The following is a 21,074-nucleotide window of genomic DNA, read 5'->3' on the forward strand; positions in this document are numbered from 1 at the left end:
GGAACTATTCCAATAAATTAGGATATTTTGTGCAAAATATGGCAAGTCATTTCATTAAGAGTAATATAGACATTTAGTAAGAATGAATAGTGATAGGCCATTTAGAAAAATCCCCCCTGATTGGGTCCTTTTAAAATTTTAGATCGTTTACTACAATGTCATTCTCCATCATACATTCACACAATAAATGTTCTACACATAAATCAATAGAGTTTCTTTACTTTTTAATCACATATTTTTCAAAAAATACTGTTCAAAACTATTATTTTTTCGAATAATGAGTAACAAACGGGAACACAATTGTCTCCAACATAAGGTACTATTTTGTCCTTTGTGCCTCTTTAAGAACTTGAGTGGATAACCTCCATCATTTTGACTCGCAAAATTAGATATGCAAAATTTAACAAATATAAATGTTAGACCCAAGGGATTGTAATGAATGAGATTAATGACACAATATGAAATAATAAAGATCACAACAAGATTAAAAGTAAAGAAGAATAAAAAGAGTTAATCCCAGAGAAACGATGTAAATTAACTGGCAATATGGAGAGAAATTACAGACATAATAATAATGCTTAAACAAAATTGACTGAGGAGCCTTGTATTTATAGGCCACATTCCAAATCCTAGAAGAGTACTAAAATGTAAGAAAGTATGTTAAAATTAGGTTACAATTGCGCATTGAACTTCGACTGAGAGATGATTTCCTTTCCTTATTCAACTTGAAGACAATTTTCCTTTCCAAGTAAAATTCAAATACGCAATCTCACATGACTTCTAACCGTAATTGAGTCATAAAACCTAACAATCTCCAAATTGACTCAAATTCCAGTGCAACGAGCGAAGCTCCGCAAAATTTTCTCTACCCAAGGAATAAATCTATTTGCATCGAAATGAAATGATCAATCTCCTCAACGTAATAACCATAACTCTCCATATAAACCATCGTCCTCTGCACGGCATCTACAAGCGACACCTGAACCCTACTTCCGAGTTTCCAAAATTCCACCAAAGAATTAATGTTTACCAAACAGGGTCGAAGCACACCTTATAGTAGAAACAATACAAAATGCCTGAACAAAAGGCCCCTTGCTAGAACTGTAGCCTTCAACGTTCCCTAAAGTATTACAGACATCACTGACACCATAGTACATACACTCAATGGATCCAAGCCTAGCAACTGTACATAGTACAACTGTTGAAATTGGTGGCAAAGTGGAATCACTAATACTCTTTGCCCGTCACAAGAGGTACTGTACCAAACTGAATATCCACTAAGGTACTGAACTTGTCCAAATGTCTCTTAACTGGTACTGTGCTCCCCTACAAGTTATACAACTGAGACCTTCTCCATCCCTCTAGTACAACCCGGACACTTTTTCGGACCTTCAAGATTCTACCTCCACTAGAGAATTTATACCCTGTTTTGCATTCAGAGTACTAAGCAAGATGAGATTCCGTTTCATGTTTGGAACATGTCGAACATAATCAATTATTCTAATTGTTCCATCCCGCAGCCTAAATTTGACTCAATCGATCTCAGCAATACGGCAAAATTGGTTGTTTTCCATTACAACTCCACCTTACTGAATAGCCTCATATGTCTGAAAGAAAGTTCGATTGAAACATATATGATGCGAACATGCTGAATCGAGAATCCAATCCTCGTCAAGGCCTAGATTCCACGTTAGATACCACGGTTAATATCACCTAAATTTGTTTCGTTTGAAGTCAAAGGCTGCGCTCCTTGATTTGCAGCTAAATCACATTTTGCCTGCAATTAATCGCAATCATTCTGAATATGTCCCTTACGTCTACAGTAGAAGCAAAACAAATTGCTGTTATTCTTTGCTCTGTCTCTCCATCGACCACCATGAAATACAAGAGCTTCCTCATCCCTTAATGTAGCTCCAACCAAATGATTCAACATCTCGTTTGAGTGCAAAGTGTCATAGATGTCATCTATAGTTAAAGTATCCCGACCATACAAAATGGTATCCCGAAACGAAGAATAAGAGGCTGGCAGTGAACATAACAGGATCAATGCCAGATCCTCCTCTTCATACTTAACCTGCAATGTCTCTAAATCTGCGATAATTTCTTTGAACATGGTAAGGTAGTCTTCCAGTGATCTTCATTCCACGCATGTGATGGGAATACAACTTTTGCTTTAAAGCCAATTTGCTAGTGAGACTTTTAGTCATACACAACTGCTCAAGTTTTAACCACAAAGCAGTCGTTATTTTCTCCTTCAAGACGTCCTACAGAATATTATTAGATAAATGAAGATGCATCCATGATAAAGACTTCCGATCCTTTTGTTATTTCTCCTCTGTTATCTAATTAGCTGGCATCTTCTCAAAACACAGCAGCGCATCGTCCAAATCCAATGCGTCAGAATATCTCTCATCTTTACTTACCACAAAGAAAACCCTATATTGCGATCCAACAACGGAATGTTATTCATGGTAGCCATCTCTGAAAAAACGTCAACCAATCCACAGAAGAAGAACCAAGCTCTGATACCACTTGTTGACTCGAAGGGATTATAATAAATGAGATTAATAACACAATATGAAGTAATAAAGACCACAACAAGAAACAAGATTAAAAGTAAAGAAGAACAAAGATAATTAATCGCGGATGAACGATATATATTAATTGACAAGATGGAGAGAAATTACAAACACAACAATAATGCTTAAACAAAACTGACAGAGAAGTCTTATATTTATATATCACGTTTCAAACCCTAGAAGAGTCTTTTTAAGTAAGAAAATTCGTTAAAACTAGGTTATAATTGCCCATAGAACTTCGAGAGAGAGAGAATTTTCTTTCTTTATTCAATTTGGATACAATCTTCATTTCCAAGTAAAAATCAAATATGCAATTTCACAAGACTCCTAACCACATTTGAGTTACAAAACCTAACAATAAATTATCTAAATCATCAAATGTCCTTATAAATCTTGGAATTTCCCATGTTTTATCTTTATTAAATATTGGCTTGCGCTCTTGATGTAATCCTCAAGCCCATAATTCCTTCTTGAATAGCAAACACCAAACACAAATGAGAGTAAGTGTATTTTTGGAAAAGCTTTTAAATGCTTATAAGTTGATCGTTATTATTTTTAACTACAGAATTTATAATTTTTATCTATTTTTTATTTATACATTTTTTTTGGGACTCACCCATTGCTTACAGCTATCACAACCAAAAAAGAGAAAATGTTAACCCAAGGTTTTGCATTCTTCTAGTTAACTCTTTTAGAGATAGCATTTCCTTCAAGATGATATTTTTATGACACATATCAAAACATCAAAAATCAAACAAAAAGTTGAGACGTTTTCAAGAATACCCTCTGAATACCTCAAAAATCATCTGTTAATAAAAATAAAAATAAAAACTCTTGAAAATCGAAAGCAAAGAGTTTATGCAAAAAGTAAAAATATAAAACAAAAGTTCTTTTGAAAAGAAACATCATTTAGACTTCAAATATTAATTAAAGTCTTAGCTTCTACTTCTCTTTTTCTTTTCTTGAAAAATAAAAACATTATTTCATTTTCAGTTTTTTTGTTTTGAGAGCCTATTTAAAAATTGTTGAAAACGCGTTTGATTGGTCATTTTAAAAAATTATTTCTCAAAACAAAAAACTAAAATATACATTTAGAGCCTGTTTAGGAGTGATTTTTTCCTCCAAAAAATTGATTTTTTGATCATTATTTCACTATTCAAGCCGTTATATTTGATTTCTTCTCTTATAGGTAGACCTCACTTTTCTCTTAACGGTCAAAAAATCAATTATCTAAATCACTCAAAAATAAACTCTTAATTTGAAATTTTTAAAAATTGTTTTATGATATTTAATTTAATGAAATTCGATTATTAAGTAAAAATAGAGCAATTTTATATTAATATAATATATAAATTTTCAAGTCGTGAATCTTGCAATATTTTTTCTTTCTACAAAAGTAAAATAAAAATAAATAGTAAATTGAATTCATAATATAGAAAATTTAAAAAAAATATTTTTTATAAAATTTTTATATATGCAATCACTAAGAGTTTAAACTATTTTTATTGTTCCAGAAATTTTTATAATTTTATTTCTTTAGAATTTTTATTTTTTCAAAATTTGTATTTTTTATTTTTTTAGAATTTACCAACCTTTTTAATCATTTTTCTTGAATTTTATTTTTAAATATTTTTTGTTAGGATTTTATAAATTTATTTTTAAGACTTTTTAATTTTTATTTAAACACTTTTCTATATTTTGACTTTTGAGTGTGTTCAAAATTTTTACTGAAAATACTCAAAATGGTAAGAACATATTTTGAGTTTTATATTATAAATTTATCATTGTTTTCGAAAATACATTTTTAGAAATACCACACCAAATATGTTTTCAATGTTCTGCTAAACAAAAAAACTAAAATAACTTGAAAACAGAAAACTAAATTCACCTCCTGTTTGACCCCTATTAAATTACATTCTATTTGTCTCTCTTCTATTTTCAATCGTACAATCTTCCATAACATAATATTACACGTGAATTGAAAATTTTTCATTCCTTTTCAATTATTCATTTTTAAAAAAAATACTATTTCTCTCATTTTCATTACTAAAAAATGGGGGACAAACAGGAGCTTATATTTATCCTAAACATGCATTTTTCTAACTGAAGAAGTAAGGCATCCACTAAAGAACCAATTTTACACGATTCCACATGAAATTATTTTTGATTAAAAAAAAAAAAGTTAGCATAATTAGATAAAAATTGAAGAAATATATTGTTGACAAAGATTATGAATTCCATAAAATGTATGGTTAAAATCAAAGTTTTACAAGCTAAAATTTGTGGGGAAAATTTATCAAGCAAACAACATTCATGAAAAACAAAGCTTCTACAAAATCTAGGATTAAATCCCGAGTTTAAATTCAGGGTCGAGGTGGCAATCTTGATCTGTCAACGGGGCTTGTCATTGGCCCTAGTTGAATGGCAAAGGTCTGTCGACAGGGCTTGTCATTGGCCCTAGTTGAATGGCAAAACTCCATAAAAAGGGCTGTGCTAAATGCACAGGACCCTGTGCACAGGGTGTGAGACATGGGGGTGGATGGTCCACCCCCATGTCTCACACCCGGTCCACCCCCTTGTCTCACACCTGGTCCACAGGGTCCTGTGCAAGGAGAAATATCCCCATAAAAAATATACTAGTGACTATAAGTATATGCCCGAGCCCTTCACACACACATACACATATTTTTTTGTGAGAATATATAATTAAAAATTAGGATTTTTTCTTTTAATTTATATATATAATTATTTTATAATGAAATGTATGATTGAAAATGAATTTTGCTCATGGGCTAAATATTCAGAATCATGCTATAGCGACGTAATCATTGACATATTAGCTAACATAATGTCGCCTGACACTTTATCATTAAACTAGTTTAAACTTAATCAACTTTTTCATTCAATTACATACTTGTTAATTAATATTGTATCATTTCGCCCTCGTTTGGCTTTCATTATGTGAATTTATAATGGGAAAATATTATTCTTTTTGAAAATTATGTGGTTGAAAAGTTTTTATTTGAATGTAATATTATTCTATTGGAAATTGTAAGATTGAAAGTGGGAGAGAGAAAAAATTAAATTAAGTTGAAAAGTTTTAAACTCGGCAAATCGACGGCTTCATCAACTGCTTTACGTCAAAGAGGCATGACCCAAATATCCGCCCCAACTATAAAGCGAAAACTAAAATCTTCGTGACGAAAAACCAGACGACGCCAGAGAATCTCTTTCGGATTAGTTAGCGAAGAAGATACATATACTGATATATAGATAGAAAGCAAGAGAGATGGCTTCTCATCTCTCCTCAGCTCTTTCAAGATTCCCTTTGCAACAACCCAAATTTTCATCCAAGCAGAGTGAGTTTCTGCTCTTTTTCTCTGGGCACACCCAAATTCTTATCTTTGTTTGTTCTTGCTCGTGAAATAAAGGTTGAATTTGGTACTTGCATTTCCTGATGTTATCCCTATTAATTCGAACCTGTTGTGGACTAGCACATGCTCGTTTTATTGATTCTAAAAACTAGAAAGCTTCAGATAAGATATGAAAGGCCAGAAGGGCATGATCCTTTCTTGAATTTTACCATACTTTATTTTTCTCTATGTGAATACTGCTTATGCAGAAAATGAGGTACACAGTTTTTGGTAGGAGAAAAAAAGTGATATTGTGAGAAATTCATGAAATGAGATTAACATTTTGTTCTTTTTTCCTAGAATTACTATGTATTTAACTTTCATTTTTATCTTCATTCCAAGAGAAAAGTTTAGAAGGTCTTGCGGTGGAGTTGGATAGATGCTGTTAACTGATATTGAAAATGAATGTTTTTTGTTTTTATTTTCACAATTTGTAGCAGCCAATGCGAAGCCAGTTGGAGTTCAAGTGAGATCCAGCTTGGAAGATGAGAGTGGCTCGCCTGGTGTTTCTGACCACTCATTTGAACCTATCAACAAAAAGGTTTCTTTTACAAATATCTATGTACTTAATTTGGTACCACTGCTCTTGAGTGCTACCAAATCACAAGGCTCAGTATTATTTATGTGACCTATCAGCATTTCTTCAGATGTCTTATTTTATCATGTTTATGTGCCACACGCTTCATCAAAGAGGAAATTGAGAGCCAGAGAAGATGATTTGTATTGGGTGCCTGATTTTATCTACTACCTAAAACTGCTCTGACTCTATTGATCAAGTCTGGAAAATAAGATCCCAATCAAATTTTGAGTTTCTGAAGTTATTTTGTGATTGGCTGACTAGGCATCTAAGGCATGAGTACATTTTATAATTACCTTCGGGGTTATTGGGCCTTGAGAATTTCTCTGGGATGTATCTCTACTGTTTTATGACTTAATGTTCTTTACTTAATGATTTAGAAATGATATATTAGTAATGCAATGTTTATAGGGTAAAGGTTTTGCAGCGGCAGTAGAGTAGCTGATATGCTGGACTATGAATATGATCGAAATAGTGGTGCTTGAGCCACACCATGATATACTTTTCATGTATGGGATGAGTTGGTTTCAATAGCTGTATAGTTTATTTTCTCTGCATTACATGTGCTGGATCAAGCTATGGTAGGCTAAGTCGAGCTTCGGGCCTGGTAACCAAAAATCTCATTAGCTGAAAATTAGATATAGTGAATGGGTAAATTGCGTGGCCTTGAAGTAATAGTAGGAATTCTGCTATCCAGTTGACCTTCAAACTATATGCGTTTGAAGCTTGTTAAATTCTTCTTAGCAATTCCCTTACATAGCTAAAAGTGTAAGTGTGTAACTAACCTTCATATGGTCTACAATATCTCTTGGCGCTGGTTGCTCAGCAAGCTTTTGTTTAACTTGTTGAGGAACCAATTTGACCTCATCCTCTTCTTTTATTATTTTTTTTTTTTTGGATAATGTACTCCATAAATTGGCAGAATCATTACGCCAGAGGGGCATCCACCTGGAGTTCTAGGGCCGCCTGTACAATTGTTTCTTCTCTTGAATAGTGTTCCCAGGTGTTAATTTTATAATGATAAACTTATAAGGTGAAGAAGAGTGTGTACGAACTTGTGCTTCTTATCTAAGTAGGACAACAAGTATGCTAATCATTGGTTAGTTCGTTGTAGAGTGGCTGCTGGTATCTTGGATCTTTTTATGTTTATTTGAGATTAGTTGGATACTCTTTAGGTTGTTGTTTAGTTGAAGTGGTGGAGTAGATTTGAGGGATGTGGTGATGTCCTGGAATGTGGGTCCCTTTTAATGTGCTTTGTGTGTGGGGTGGGGTGGGGAGAACATGAGATGTACAGTTTGGAAGATGAAGAATTGTTTCATTCTTTTTACACAGTCAATCTATCTCAACATGTACAAGTAAATGAACATTGTTTGTCTGATTTTGATAGATGAGTGTGCAGCATGTAATGAAGATACACCATTGGTATTTTTGCTTTAATGGCATCTTGATTATGCGCACACACAGAGAGAGAGAGAGAGAGAGAGAGAGAGAGAGTCATTTGAAGACAGTACACTTCTAACCAGAAATATATCCTACTAGTAGCAGCACGGTCATATTTCATTTGGCCTTAAATACTAGAAGTGATCTGAAGCCCAGAGGTCATGTTGGGTTCCCACACTATAAGCCCCCGTTTGGCCCCCATTTTGTAGAAATGAAAATGGGTGGAATAGTGTTATTTTTTTGAAAAATGAGTTGTTGAAAAAGAAGAATTTTTTTTTGATTTACATGTAATATTATTTTATGAAAGATTATGTAGTTGAAAATAGGAGAGAGAAAAATTAAATGTAATGGAATGAAAATTAATGGGGGCCAAACGGGGGCTAAACTAGTAGTGGCACCTTCTATCTGTGTTGGATGGTTTTGTTTCTAATACAAAAAGTTGGTAAAATTACTGTTTGATATTGGCCAAAAATAACTTATTGTATGAACTGTATTCTTATCTCCCTGGTCCTATTGTAGCTCATTTTCATCTATAGTAATGACTGCAAAAATGAGTATTGAATTTCTTTACATCAACTGATGTTTCACGTATATATTCATTTGTTGAAACAGGGATCTCAAATGGAAACATCTCGCCGCCAGTGTCTAGCCTGTTTATGTTCAACTGCAGCTTTGATAGTAGCTCCAGGTGTTTCTAATTCTGGACAAAATGCAAATGCCTTGGATGGCAAAGAGCGAGCTGTATGTCGAAATTGTGGGGGTAGCGGTGCTATTATCTGTAAGTATAGATGTTTGCTTTTCCTCCACTATTTATTTCATATTATCTGTAAGTTTCGAAGAGCTGTAAATTAATTTCCTACACTCATATACCATTCACTTATAGGCTGCAAATAATGAGGTCAAACCCCTGAATTTTCTTTTACCATCAGTAGCCTTTTATTATGCATTTATGCGTGAATTTGTAGTTTACTATTTCTCGTGTGTTCATTTTTATTTGTTTCGTTTAAGCTGTTTTCGACATCAAAATTCGTTTTAGCAGATGAATTTGTAAGAATAGAAGGTAAGTGAAGGGAAACCTGATAAATTATGGGATGATAATTTTTGTTCTTAGTGCATGTTTGTAAGAGCTTATAATTTGTTATAAGCAGAGGTTCTCAAGGAGCGTGTGGTTAAAAGGTAGGTTAAAGATGTTGGTACTAAGAAATGTGTGTATAAAAATAGAGTTTGATTAGCTTATAAGCAATTATGAGCCTTGACAAACTTGCCCTTAAATGTGTTTTAAGTATCTTGCCTCCGGAGCCTGCTTAAGGGAACTTGAATATTGTGAACCCTTTTTCTGAAACATTCGAATATTGAGCACACACGAGTTGATGTTTGAGTTCTTCGAAACATTCAGCTGTATCTAATTTTTTTACAAATCTTTTTAGTAACCTAGACTGATCGCAAGATGCTTATTTGATCTTTATTTAGGTGATATGTGTGGTGGTACGGGAAAGTGGAAAGCTTTGAACAGAAAAAGGGCCAAAGATGTTTACGAGTTCACAGAATGTCCAAATTGTTACGGTATCAAACTCTTCACAACTCATAAATTCATTAATATGAAGTTTCATTCTTCACTTATGATTCTCCGTGGATGCTCATTTAGGCTGTTGAACTATATTGTTTATAATTTGGTATGGAAGAAGGCGATAGAAATCATATTTAAAGGAAATTACGATGAACAGCATAATCTAGAAAGTGTTCATTTCAACTGCATTTGGAAATAATTTTCCACAAAAATGCCAAATGGAGAACCTCTCTTGCTATAAATTTAAGCTCAAAATATATCTAAATGGAAGGTTGGAATCCGTAGTTGGATTGATATGGAATTAGATCTCCTGTTCTAGATATTAAAAACTTGAGGTTGCAGCTTAAAATGTCAACATTATTAAAAGTAGCTCAAGCCTTTATATGTGGGTTTATATTTCAGTATTTGATGAGAATTTATCCCTTAACACTATACATGTTTGTTAAATACCGAGGAAAAGTGAAAGCATCCCGTTAATTTTCTCCTTTGTGCCTTGTTTGCAATACTAATATTCAAGGCTCAAAATATTTTCCTTCTTTTCTCACATTACCTTTCGGTACGATTTTTTTGTTGATTTAGCATTTATGATATGTGACGAATGGGTTTTGGTGCAGGTAGAGGGAAACTAGTGTGTCCGGTGTGCCTGGGGACTGGTTTACCGAACAACAAAGGTCTCCTTAGGCGGCCAGATGCACGGCAGTTGCTTGACAAGATGTATAATGGACGCTTGTTACCAAACTCTTAGGTAAAATCTTATCAGAAGTCCACTCTATTGTGTTAATGGTTTAAATTGAGATATCATTAACAGACTTATCGCCAATATTAGATTTTTGAATGTCGTAATCTCCATTTAAGACAAAACAATTTTAATTTATCAATGCTTTATCTTCTTTCGAACTCATATGGTACTCATTTTTCGTCACTATGAAGAATCTTGAGATGCTGTTTCTCGATGTCAGTAAGAGGAGATTTAACATGGCCAAAGTAGCACATTGGTAGAACAAAGGAGTACAGTTGCTTCATCTCGTGGTGCAAGTGGATATAAAAATTGGCTCTATATGTACTGAATTTCATACCAGAGTTATTTTCTCGATTTGTTATTTATTTGCTTAACCCAACAGAGGAAGTATAGTTGCATTGTACTTGATGTTACTGCCTTCTATCATCTATAGGGTAAATGTGTGTTTCAGTAAAGCATTTTAGAGAGCTACTTTGTTGTTCTAGTTCCTAGTCGAAAAAAATCTAACAGAAATCGCGTCCATATACGTTCTCAATGACGAAAACCATCCAAATCTCTATTGAATCATCACATAACCCTCAGATGTCCAATTCTATAAAGTTAATTAAACTTAGATTCTCAGCTTGGGATAAAACTCTGTGGCACATGTTCTATGAGATTCATGTAAAGATTTAAGGGTGTGTTTGATTACATTTATTTTCCATGGAAAATATTGGTTTTCCATCCAAATTTTCACTTGGAATGTTTGATTGCTATTTTTTTCCACGGAAAACATTTTCCAACTTTTGAAAATATGCCTAATTTTCCTTGTTTTTAAGGAAAATATTTTCCTTGGGTAGAGGTGGTTTTTATTTTCCACAAAAGATGGAAAATATTTTCTTTTCTAGGTAATATTTTCCATGTCAATCAAACACACTCTAAGAGAAATTTGGACACTTGTTGTCCTCCAAGACTGATCGTGCAACAATAATTAAAGGTTCAAAACCTCTGCAATTTTGAAATTTTACTTTCGACTCGGGCCGATCTGTATTGAATGTGAACGAACACTACATCTGATTCTACAACTTCTAATCATGCAGATTCTATGATAAAGTTACATTTGCATTGCTTATACAAATCCAAACGAAAAAAAGAATATAATGGCTATTATTCGTAAGATTTCCAAAAGAATTGAGAACAAGAAACAGAGCATTTGGTACAACATGCCAACTGGCCAGGATCAGTATGTCTGTGTAATGCGTACATTGAATCTTATGTCTAATACCTGCCAAAATGAACAAATCAAGGTCAATAACACGTTCTCTTTGTAAGATGACAATATAGCAAACAACTTCCGGGCTTGATATACAAAGTAATGAAATGATGTCTCGTTTTAATTAAGCTAAAGTCATTTTGTTCTTCCCCGACAGTAATATTTTCCAGTAAGACCGCAAGTACACGTAAAACTAGAGATGGAAACCCATTGGTGGGCGGGAAAGTCACTTACAAGTTACATTAATTGTTGCAAAATTCCCATTCCTCTTTTGACAAATTTAATAAATCCGAGCTGCCATCTTCAAACATGATCTGTCGAAGCAAAAAGATGAGTAAATGGAACTTTTCTCGTTTGGAAACAGAAAATTGCATTAGAACAGCCGTTGCTGCCTCACCAAATGTCTTCTTGTGGCCTTATCAAATCGTTTTATTATCCCAAAAGACCTGACAAATATGATGCAAAATGAAACAGAATATTCAGATATTTTGTAAGAATATTGGTCATGTCACACGTGGTAGGCCAGTATAAAAAATTGTTTGTTTGGTTGTCAAATGTCAACACCCCAGGAAAAGGGGAAATCAAACCTAATCAACCACTACACTAGTTCCAAACAGCAATAGTAAGGTGAGACTCATTCCACGGATAATAAAATTGCTAAGTTCAGTGCCGTAAAGAGTAATGCTATTCATTACCATTGATGTTAAGTACTCGTTTACGTAGCAATTACATGACATTAACTGAGATTCATTTTAATGCAAAGTCACATGATTCATTTAATTGAACCTATAACGTGTAGCCACCTAGACTCATCACTGATGCCAGATAGCATTATTCAACTGCAAATTATAGATTAAACTAAATCACCAAGAGAGCATTTAACAACTCATGCAATTAAATTCAATTAAAATGCTTGGGAAAAAAAAAGTATGATGAATAAATGACATCAAAGGAGATCATAGAATCAGATATACCTTTGGTCCAGAGAGTAGAGTATTCTTATTACCGAACCAATGCAATTACGAGGTTTTCTTCTTGAAACAGATTTACAATCTAAACCACCTGAAAAATTTAGAGAAATAACCATCATCACAGAAATTTCCAAATTCGAAAGGCAAAGTTTTTGACAAAACTTAAAAACAAGATAACAATTGATTCTGGGGAGTAACCCTAACTCACCCACAGCAGGAAATCCATTTGAATGGACCTACAAAAAAAGGATATTGCAATAACTTAGTGCCTGTTTATAAAATCTACAAAAAGTGGTGAAAGTACACATATTTTTCATTAAATATGTTGTAAAGAACATATAAAAAAAATGCATGTTGGTATTGAGCATGAGAGCATATAATACGCAGTACTGTCCTACATAACATCGACGACTGTCTCACATTTCTCCATCCTCTGCCAGGAAAAGAAGAAGAAGAAGAAGAAGATAGAAACGTGGGTCTCTAGGCTCTCACCCTTGCATGCGAAAACACTTGGCACTGCATCAAACTCTCTAAACTTATTTTAGGGCTTCTGGTTTCCATTATTTTCCTTTTCCTTTCTCTTTTAGGCTTAATTTCTTTTGAGCAAATGCCATGCCTCCTATATGCCTTAATAGCACTGTATATCCTCCCACCTGTTCAAACCTTGTTGATCATGTGTTCAATGGATAATAACTTCAAGTTGTCACACAAAAAGCCAAACTTCTATTCCTACTTCAACTCCTTCACATGGTCCTTGTAGGTCACATTTCCTATTTTGCCTCTTCTAGAACCTAACCAGAAATTCCGGCTCAATCTTCCATGAAGCACAATTTGCAAGGGCAAACAATCAATAACAGCACCAAATTTAAAAGTCAATCCCAGCCAGACCAAGAAAGAAATCAACTCAGGTTTTGGCACCTAAACATTCCTACTCCACCGGTCTATCTGAATCTAAGCTAACTTGTCCATTCAATTCAGGAATGAGAAGTATAAGAACCATAAGGTAAATACAGAGTACGTAAAAAAATTGGAACGTCGTGTCTTCGATTTTGCAGCTTAAGCAAAGCTTACGTGTTTTCCTGATAGAGCTGCTTTCACTTTTGGAAAATTGGCAGCCACTTGACATGCTACTATTTTCAACGCAGCATCTGAAGTAGGCAGTTTCAATTTATTAGGCTTAACTCCTAGCTTTTTCCTGCAGCCTATAGCACCACAGAAGCAATCTTGATCTGCACCAAATTGAACAAACCTACTATAGTTGTTAGAGTGACATGGAGATCAAGATTCTTGGGAGAAAAACAACTAGCTGTTATAATATGCTTCAAAAGTTCAAGTGAAAACTCATACTGATAGTCATAGGTCAGATGTTCTCCCTTTACAATATCACGAGTTGCAAATATGCCAATTCTTGTTTCACCATCAATCATCCTAGAAGGAAAAAGTTCGGTGAGAACTATGGTAACAGAAAAATGAGATTAAATTTCAGAATATACGGATCAGTTCGACCATTTCTGCATCTCAGTGTTAGGACAGCAACTGTGATTTATGTATCTGGACTTGTTTCCCTTGTAAGTCGCATCAATCACCATGTCTCTATTAATTTCACATAAGTAAAAATTTGTCTCTCCACGGTGTTTCATTTTCCAAAGCCTATCCTCACATGTTTTGTCATCAATAACTGCAATTATGAGTAACATTGTGCATTCAATTTATATTTTTATGATGAAGACACGAGTACCTCTTAATAAAATAAATGAGCAAATATGATAATTTTTCACCTTCTCCAACATATTCTATCACGAAATCCCCTTGGTTAATATCTTCCTCAGCCACAACACCCAATCCACATTTCTCAGTCTGCACAAAAACAATTCAGTCAACTCGATATTTTAACAGATCAAATGAATGAGTATCAATCAATAGATATTGAACACAATCACAAGTCTGAAAAGTGAGAAAAAAAATGTATTTGGAAACATGGGGGGGGGGGAAGAAAAGAACAGAACACGTCATGTTACGGTAATCACTAATCGTAAATAGTTTCGTACATCTACAGGTTCTTATAGAACTGAATGAGAACAAACATCCAAGAACTTGAAGTGTAGGTCTAAACCAAAGGTTTTGCACCATTGCAAAATAAATTTATATGGGTTCACAGATTCAGAGGAACTATATTGTGGGTTTGATGGTTCTAAAAGAAAAACATCCCCATGCATCTAGGCTCTTACAATGTGAAGGGTTTATAAGAGGACTCTTGACAGCATATACAGATATGGGTATGACATGAGAAAATCTGTCTGAACAAACAGTGTAAATCAAGTGACAGTCCTAGCCCGACAATGTTTATCAAGTTCTTAACTCCCACCATTACGAACAACCCTCATACAAGTAATTAGTCAACTAAAAAGGGGGATGCACGTTACATTAATGAAAGAAGCCCATAACAAAGCATAATGGCAGACTGATGAAGACATCTACTTTTTATTTATTTTTAGTTGAACTTTATTTATGTTTTAGATTTTATTTATGTAATTGGGCTTGTGTTGGTCCAAATCCATTCTATTTAAGGTTTTAGCCTTTACTATTTAAATCTAATTGCGATGTAATTTCATTAGTTTTTGATGAATTGAATAATATTTTGGTGGTTTGTTGCCTATGGCTTCTCCTTCTTCTCCCTCCCCCCCTCCAATTCTCTCCGGTTCTCCCTTCTTTCTTGCTTCTTCTTTCTATTTTTTAATTCGTCCTGCATCAAATTTGGTATCAGAGCCGAACTTGGGTAATTTTTCTCCTTATCAAAAATTTCTTCCTGTTGGAACAGCACAAAAGAAAAGTTTGTGGTAAAATCAGCAACTTTTTTTTTCCTTCAATTTTCTATCTTAGTTGGGAAAAAAAAAATGTTCATCGTACTGTTCACGGGTGCTATTCACGCCCGTATATTTTAGTTTCACATTCTCATCAGTTTCTCCAAAAAAAAAAAAAAAAATTACTCCCGTTTCCTTTTAATTTGCTGCTGATATATGAATTAAGTGTGTTGTTTCAAACCCTAGCCCGCCTCTCCAATTCACAAAACCAAATTATAATCGGTCGAAACCTAATCAATTCCAAGTCCAAACCCCAAAGCAGCCCAAGTAAACAATAAGCCATCTTCAAGCCATAGTTCAACTCATACTCGAGCCCATAACTCCAACCAATAACCAAAGCCCATAATTGAACCCAACTCACTAGCTCATATCCCTCTCCACCATCTGCGAGATTGTCATCGCATCAGACCCTTCTACACCTGCGAGTCTGCGACACTCGCCCTCCACTCCTCTCACACCTGCGACCCATCCACTGCGAATGCCGGAGACACTCGCCATCTTCGCCACAAAACACATCTCACACCATCCACAAGCCACCAAATATCTTGCTTCAAGTCTCTGGTTATTTCTTCGGGTAAAGTTACTTCACAGTAAGCTCAGGTAACCCATTCCACTACCGCCACCGTCCGTTCACTCGCTGCAACCATTGTCCAAAACCGGCACCCCAGCCGTCGTCGCAGCTCCTGCCTCCACCATCTCACTGCCTCCCAGTCGCTGTTGCCGCTTCTGCCACTGCAACACCGTCACCTATTCAAGTGTATACTGAGCAAGGTCAGTTTTGATATCATCACTCCGATAGCAAGGAACCCAATTCTAAGCCCATGTCCAACTTATCACTGCACCAATCAACAATCAAGCAGAAAGCTATAGATACCACTTGATAGGGTCCATTTGTCTCTAAGGAAAGACTAATTATCATCGAAACAAAGTCCAATTGGAATAATTTTAAGAGCTGAAAAAAAAAACATTTGACACAAAGGAAGGACACAAGCATACTTGGGGCCCACTCGTCGCAATTCCATCAACCAAACAACGGGGAGTCCGTGATCTCTATTTATTATTGGTTTATACTGCTGCTTCATTTTTAAAATTGCATCAATTAAACTCTTTGTGTTGTCGTTACCTTTTTAATTTTAGCTTTAAACCCCACTTGATAGGATTTATTGAACGAATTGACTTCTTATTGCTCCCCACTTATCAACGTGATTGGAGAATTCGACTACTGTGTTGACCCCTGCTTTGTTATTTCACATGTACCAGTAGCATTAGTTTGCTTTGGATTTATTTAATCCCCAAAATTTAAGATTTAAAAAAAAAAAATAAAAATAAAATGGTTCAAGATGTTATTTTTCATTGCTTACATTTATTGTTCATTGATCTCATCATTGCACGTCATTTAGCTGGTATTACAATGCATGTAGTTCCGTAGTGGTCGTCTTGTCATCTCTATTTCCAATACATTGACCATGGATCCATCCCCATTTAATGCACTCACTAGACAATTAGTGCAACTTGCCACTAGCTTATCGATTGTCCAATTAGATATAACTGCTACTCGTGAGGAGAGAAAGAACCTAACTGCTAAGTTGAGCAATTTTAAGCGAACCCCTCATTTGACTGACACTAATTCTGAAGCGTCTTATAATAGACAATATCATCGTGGACAAAGTGATCAAAAATATTTTCAACACGATCGTAGGAATTGGGATCAGGTTCGTGAGCGAGAGCAAGGCCATGGTCATCATGGTACTCATTCTCTTCCTGATCGTAAGGAGCGTTTCTTTAGAGACATTGACTTAGATACTCCAACTTTCGATGGTTGCTTAGATCATGAAATTTTTACCCAATGGAACACTCTTACACAAGAGAATCGGCTAGTAACTGAATACATTGCTCAATTTAAGGAATTTTGAGTGAAATGTCATGTCGTTGAGGATGAGGCTTTGACTTTAAGTAGGTTTATACAAGGTCTACGAGATGAACTTGGGCGTGAGCTTTTCTTTCGAGGCATCACTACTCTTGATCAAACTTACTCTTCAGCTCGGGACTACGAGTTACTTATTAGTATTGCATATGAAAAGCATGATCACCATCGTTCACCCATCTCATTAGCGTCATCTTCTCATTAGCGTCATCTCATCATAAGTCTATCATAGAGCCTTCCCAGTCTAGTGTTCCTTCCCTTTGGAAAAACAAGTGTAAAGGTCGTGATAGTCCAAGGTCATCTTCTTCATGTAGAAAGCATAATGACAATCATCCTTCGGTTTCATTGGCTCCACTTGCTCCTGTTAAGTCCCTTCTAGGACCTCCTCCGTCTAATGTTCCTCCAATTTTGGAAAATAAGGGTATAATTTTTGCAACTCCAAGGACTTCTCACTTGCTATGCATCAGCTGTAAGGACTTTGGCCACATCTCTTCCAAATGTCCTAACCGAGCCTTAGTCATAGAAGAACGAAAGAATGCAATAGAAGAGTCGTTAGAAGATCTAGCATATGACCCTAAACTTGAAGATTTTGATGATGATAGTGAAGACACCTCCTTAGGTGGCATCCAAGCTCTTCTTGCGACTCCAGATTCTGTATCCCATGATTTCCCTAGTGACTTTTATAGCACCCAGTTGCCTATGGTTAGCACTAATTCGAAATTCTCCACTGATATACCAAATCGATCCGAGCTCTTGGAATTGCAGACCAACCCAGGCTGATGGTCAAAATGAAGTCGTTAACCAAAGTCCTGGCAATTTATTCAAATCTCTAGTCCAGAAAAATCTTGGGAATTGGGACTTGATTTCCCCAACTGTTCAAATTGCGTATAACAATTCTGTAAATCGGTCTCTAGATCTGAATCCATTTAAAGTTGTTCATAGTTATAAGTCTAGGTGACCGTTAGACCTTATTCCCATGTCCCCACATGCTAGTGTGTCGATGTCAACTGAAGCATTTGCGCATCATCTTCATGACTTGTATATTGAGATCAATAAGCAACTTGACGCAAACAATGTATTATATAAACCTCAAGCTAATTTGCATAAACGATATTTTGAATTTAATATTGAGGATTATGTTATATTGCAAGCTGGTACTGCCGGTACTTTTAAAGTTTTAAAGCATGTTGGTTCAAAGGCACATGTCATTGCCTTTTCATCACATTTTGGCTACCACTCTGCTTTAAATATTGAGGACTTCATTACTTACCAACACCGTGTTACTTCCTTTGATGATCTATTTCTACTTAGCTTTATGGACCCCCAAATTGACTATGTTAATATTTCTCCTTCAATATCATCTATCACAGCACACAAAAATAAAATTGATGTTATTTTAGATGAACGTGTTGTATTGACCAATGATGGCAAGATTCAATACTTCCTTGTTTGTTAGGTAGATCGACGTGCTTTTTATGCTCCTCATTATATACAATCATGTGAAAATCTTGAAAATGAGGTGCATGAGTATTGGTTATTTGGAGTCTAGTATCAGTACTTGGTTAGAAGGAAAGATCGCCCCCTTGGTATGATCATATTCTTGGGAATAAGCTACAGTTTTTAGTACTATCAATCATGGAATTTCGTTACTTGGCTCGTCAGAAAGATCGTCTCCCGTGGCTTGATTTGACACATTTGGAGTATAAGATTGGCTGCAGCCTATATTATCTATCAACTCGACAGAGTCGAGTTTTTCTCCCACCCCAGGAGAGTTGATGAGGACAACTAACTTTTATTTATTTTTAGTTGGAACTTTATTTATATTTTAGATTTTATTTATTTAATTGGGCTTGTGTTGGTCCAAGTTCATTCTATTTAGGGTTTTAGTCTTTACTATTTAAACCTAATTGCGATGTAATTTCATTAGTTTATGATGAATTGAAGAATATTTCGGTGGTTTGTTGCCTATGGCTTCTCCTTACTTTCCCTCTCCCCCATTAATTTCTGCTTTTTATCCGGTTTCTCCCCCCCATTCTATCCAGTTCTCCCCTCTTTCTTGCTTCTTCTTTCTATTTTTTAATTCGTCCTGCATCGATGCAGACCTACTACATAAGAACTCTACAACAACATCAAAAACTACACACTCCAAAAATACTAATGCACATTTGGCATGTCATACTAGATAGGTTAGCCAACAAACATCTCATGTCACTCTTCGTCAATTTTGTCCAGTGACTCAACATGCCAAAAAGTGTTAAGAGAGTGGGGACCTATGAATGTATATCAACCTCTTGAAGAAGTTTTTATGCTTTGAGCTATACCTGCACATACTCATGGTGTATAATATATTCCACGATTTCAGTTAAACATAACCAACGTGTTATGATACAAAAAAATGAGAACAACTTCCGCACAAAGGATCTTTTGTTTTTATTTAATGATTCATTATAGCTGTTAAGATGTTAATAAAAAATAAAAATAAATAAAACTCTTACCTTAACTGTTTTCATCTTCTTCACAGGTCGTTGATGGAAGGGCTTATTCACACAAGAGATTCCACAATTACAGGCCGAAGAGCAGCTCGACCTCAGCATGCTGCATTAAAAAGACTCCTAATCAAGAAAAGATATTTCATGATCCAAAGCAGAAAACACATGAACTCAAGCATCAGTTAACGACTCACAAACAATGATGGTACCATCCAAAGAATATTAACATACACAACAGAGTATAATCCCCTGAAAATAAATCAAGAATAGAAACAGTAAAAAACTCCATGATGCAGAGAGATTTCCTCTGAAAACTCACAGGCATATCATTAAAAAAGCTTAGTTCAACTCAACTAAACCTTACACATACTTTTTTTTTTTGATAAATAATCAAGTGTTTTATTAATTAAAAGGTAATACATAGGAAGTGTATTATACACTTAAAAAAGAAATAAATGTCATGGAGTTAGGCAGCCCATCTATGTGACTAGAAGTTACAGCACTAAACCAATTATACAATGTCAAATAAAATAATTCTCTAAACTGTTCTAAAGTCTTCATCTGATCATCAAAACAGCACCCGTTTCTTTCTCTCCACACGCACCAAACAATGCAGCCTGGAATAAGATCCCAAACGAGTTTATTGTCCTTGTCACGAAACTTTCTCCTCCAAGCCTTCAACAAATCTTCCATATGCCGTGGCATCACCCAATCAATATGTTGAGAAGCCAAAATATCATTCCACAGCAAACGGGCGCCATCACAATGCAGGAACAAATGGTCAACCGTTTCCCCATCATTTCTGCACATATGACATTAATTTGTAATATAAAACCCCCTCAATCGAAGATTGTCCGCCATTAAAACTTGTCTTCTCACTACCCTCCATAGTAAAAACGCCACCATTGGAGGCAGTTTACACTTCCATACCATCTTCCAAGGGAATAAATTCTCCGCAGATCCCAATAAGGATTTGAAATAAGTGCTAACTGAGAAAATGCCATCCCTTGTCAGCATCCACCTGATGCGGTCACACTCTCCAACCCTGATATGCACGTCATACAAAGAGGTCAATAGCACTGTCTAATCATCCACTTCCCAATCTTGTAGTCCCCTCCCAAAAACAATGTTCCAACTGATGCTCCCATTATGTGTATCTAATACATCATTCACCATAGTAGATGGCATCACGGCAATACGATACAAAGAAGGAAATCGCTCCCTTAACGGTTGATCAGTACACCAACAGTCATCCCAAAAGC

The 21,074-nt window shown here is 35.2% G+C and overlaps 2 protein-coding genes across 4 annotated transcripts in view; one reads left to right on the forward strand and one right to left on the reverse strand.

The window, feature by feature from the left end:
* The first annotated feature begins 5,728 nt into the window (after nucleotides 1-5,728).
* Nucleotides 5,729-10,786, forward strand: LOC111386113 (protein PHOTOSYSTEM I ASSEMBLY 2, chloroplastic). Of its 3 annotated transcripts, none has more exons than XM_023010549.1 (6): nucleotides 5,729-5,938; nucleotides 6,433-6,533; nucleotides 8,622-8,787; nucleotides 9,480-9,572; nucleotides 10,191-10,321; nucleotides 10,507-10,786. In XM_023010549.1, the coding sequence occupies exons 1-5, from the start codon at nucleotides 5,869-5,871 to the stop codon at nucleotides 10,319-10,321; spliced, it is 561 nt and encodes a 186-aa protein (XP_022866317.1). In that variant the 5' UTR covers nucleotides 5,729-5,868; the 3' UTR covers nucleotides 10,507-10,786. The 3 variants fall into 3 exon arrangements, with proteins under 3 accessions (XP_022866317.1, XP_022866315.1, XP_022866316.1); XM_023010547.1 differs by having other exon boundaries at nucleotides 5,730-5,938; nucleotides 6,430-6,533; XM_023010548.1 differs by having other exon boundaries at nucleotides 5,730-5,938; nucleotides 6,430-6,533; nucleotides 10,536-10,786.
* Nucleotides 10,787-11,384: 598 nt separating this feature from the next.
* Nucleotides 11,385-21,074, reverse strand: part of LOC111386112 (histone-lysine N-methyltransferase ASHH3-like) — a 16,503-nt gene continuing 6,813 nt past the window's right edge. The window contains exons 3-13 of the mRNA XM_023010545.1: nucleotides 20,007-20,061; nucleotides 19,819-19,918; nucleotides 14,317-14,395; nucleotides 14,045-14,216; nucleotides 13,886-13,966; nucleotides 13,610-13,787; nucleotides 12,747-12,774; nucleotides 12,542-12,629; nucleotides 11,965-12,013; nucleotides 11,802-11,881; nucleotides 11,385-11,579 (exon numbers count right to left, since the gene is read on the reverse strand). Of these exons, the coding sequence (XP_022866313.1) occupies nucleotides 11,810-11,881; nucleotides 11,965-12,013; nucleotides 12,542-12,629; nucleotides 12,747-12,774; nucleotides 13,610-13,787; nucleotides 13,886-13,966; nucleotides 14,045-14,216; nucleotides 14,317-14,395; nucleotides 19,819-19,918; nucleotides 20,007-20,061 (902 nt within the window). The 3' untranslated portion in view covers nucleotides 11,385-11,579; nucleotides 11,802-11,809. The remainder of the gene's footprint in view (nucleotides 11,580-11,801; nucleotides 11,882-11,964; nucleotides 12,014-12,541; nucleotides 12,630-12,746; nucleotides 12,775-13,609; nucleotides 13,788-13,885; nucleotides 13,967-14,044; nucleotides 14,217-14,316; nucleotides 14,396-19,818; nucleotides 19,919-20,006; nucleotides 20,062-21,074) is intronic.

This window comes from Olea europaea, unplaced genomic scaffold (assembly GCF_002742605.1).
Source record: "Olea europaea var. sylvestris unplaced genomic scaffold, O_europaea_v1 scaffold3427, whole genome shotgun sequence".
Taxonomy (NCBI): domain Eukaryota; kingdom Viridiplantae; phylum Streptophyta; class Magnoliopsida; order Lamiales; family Oleaceae; genus Olea; species Olea europaea.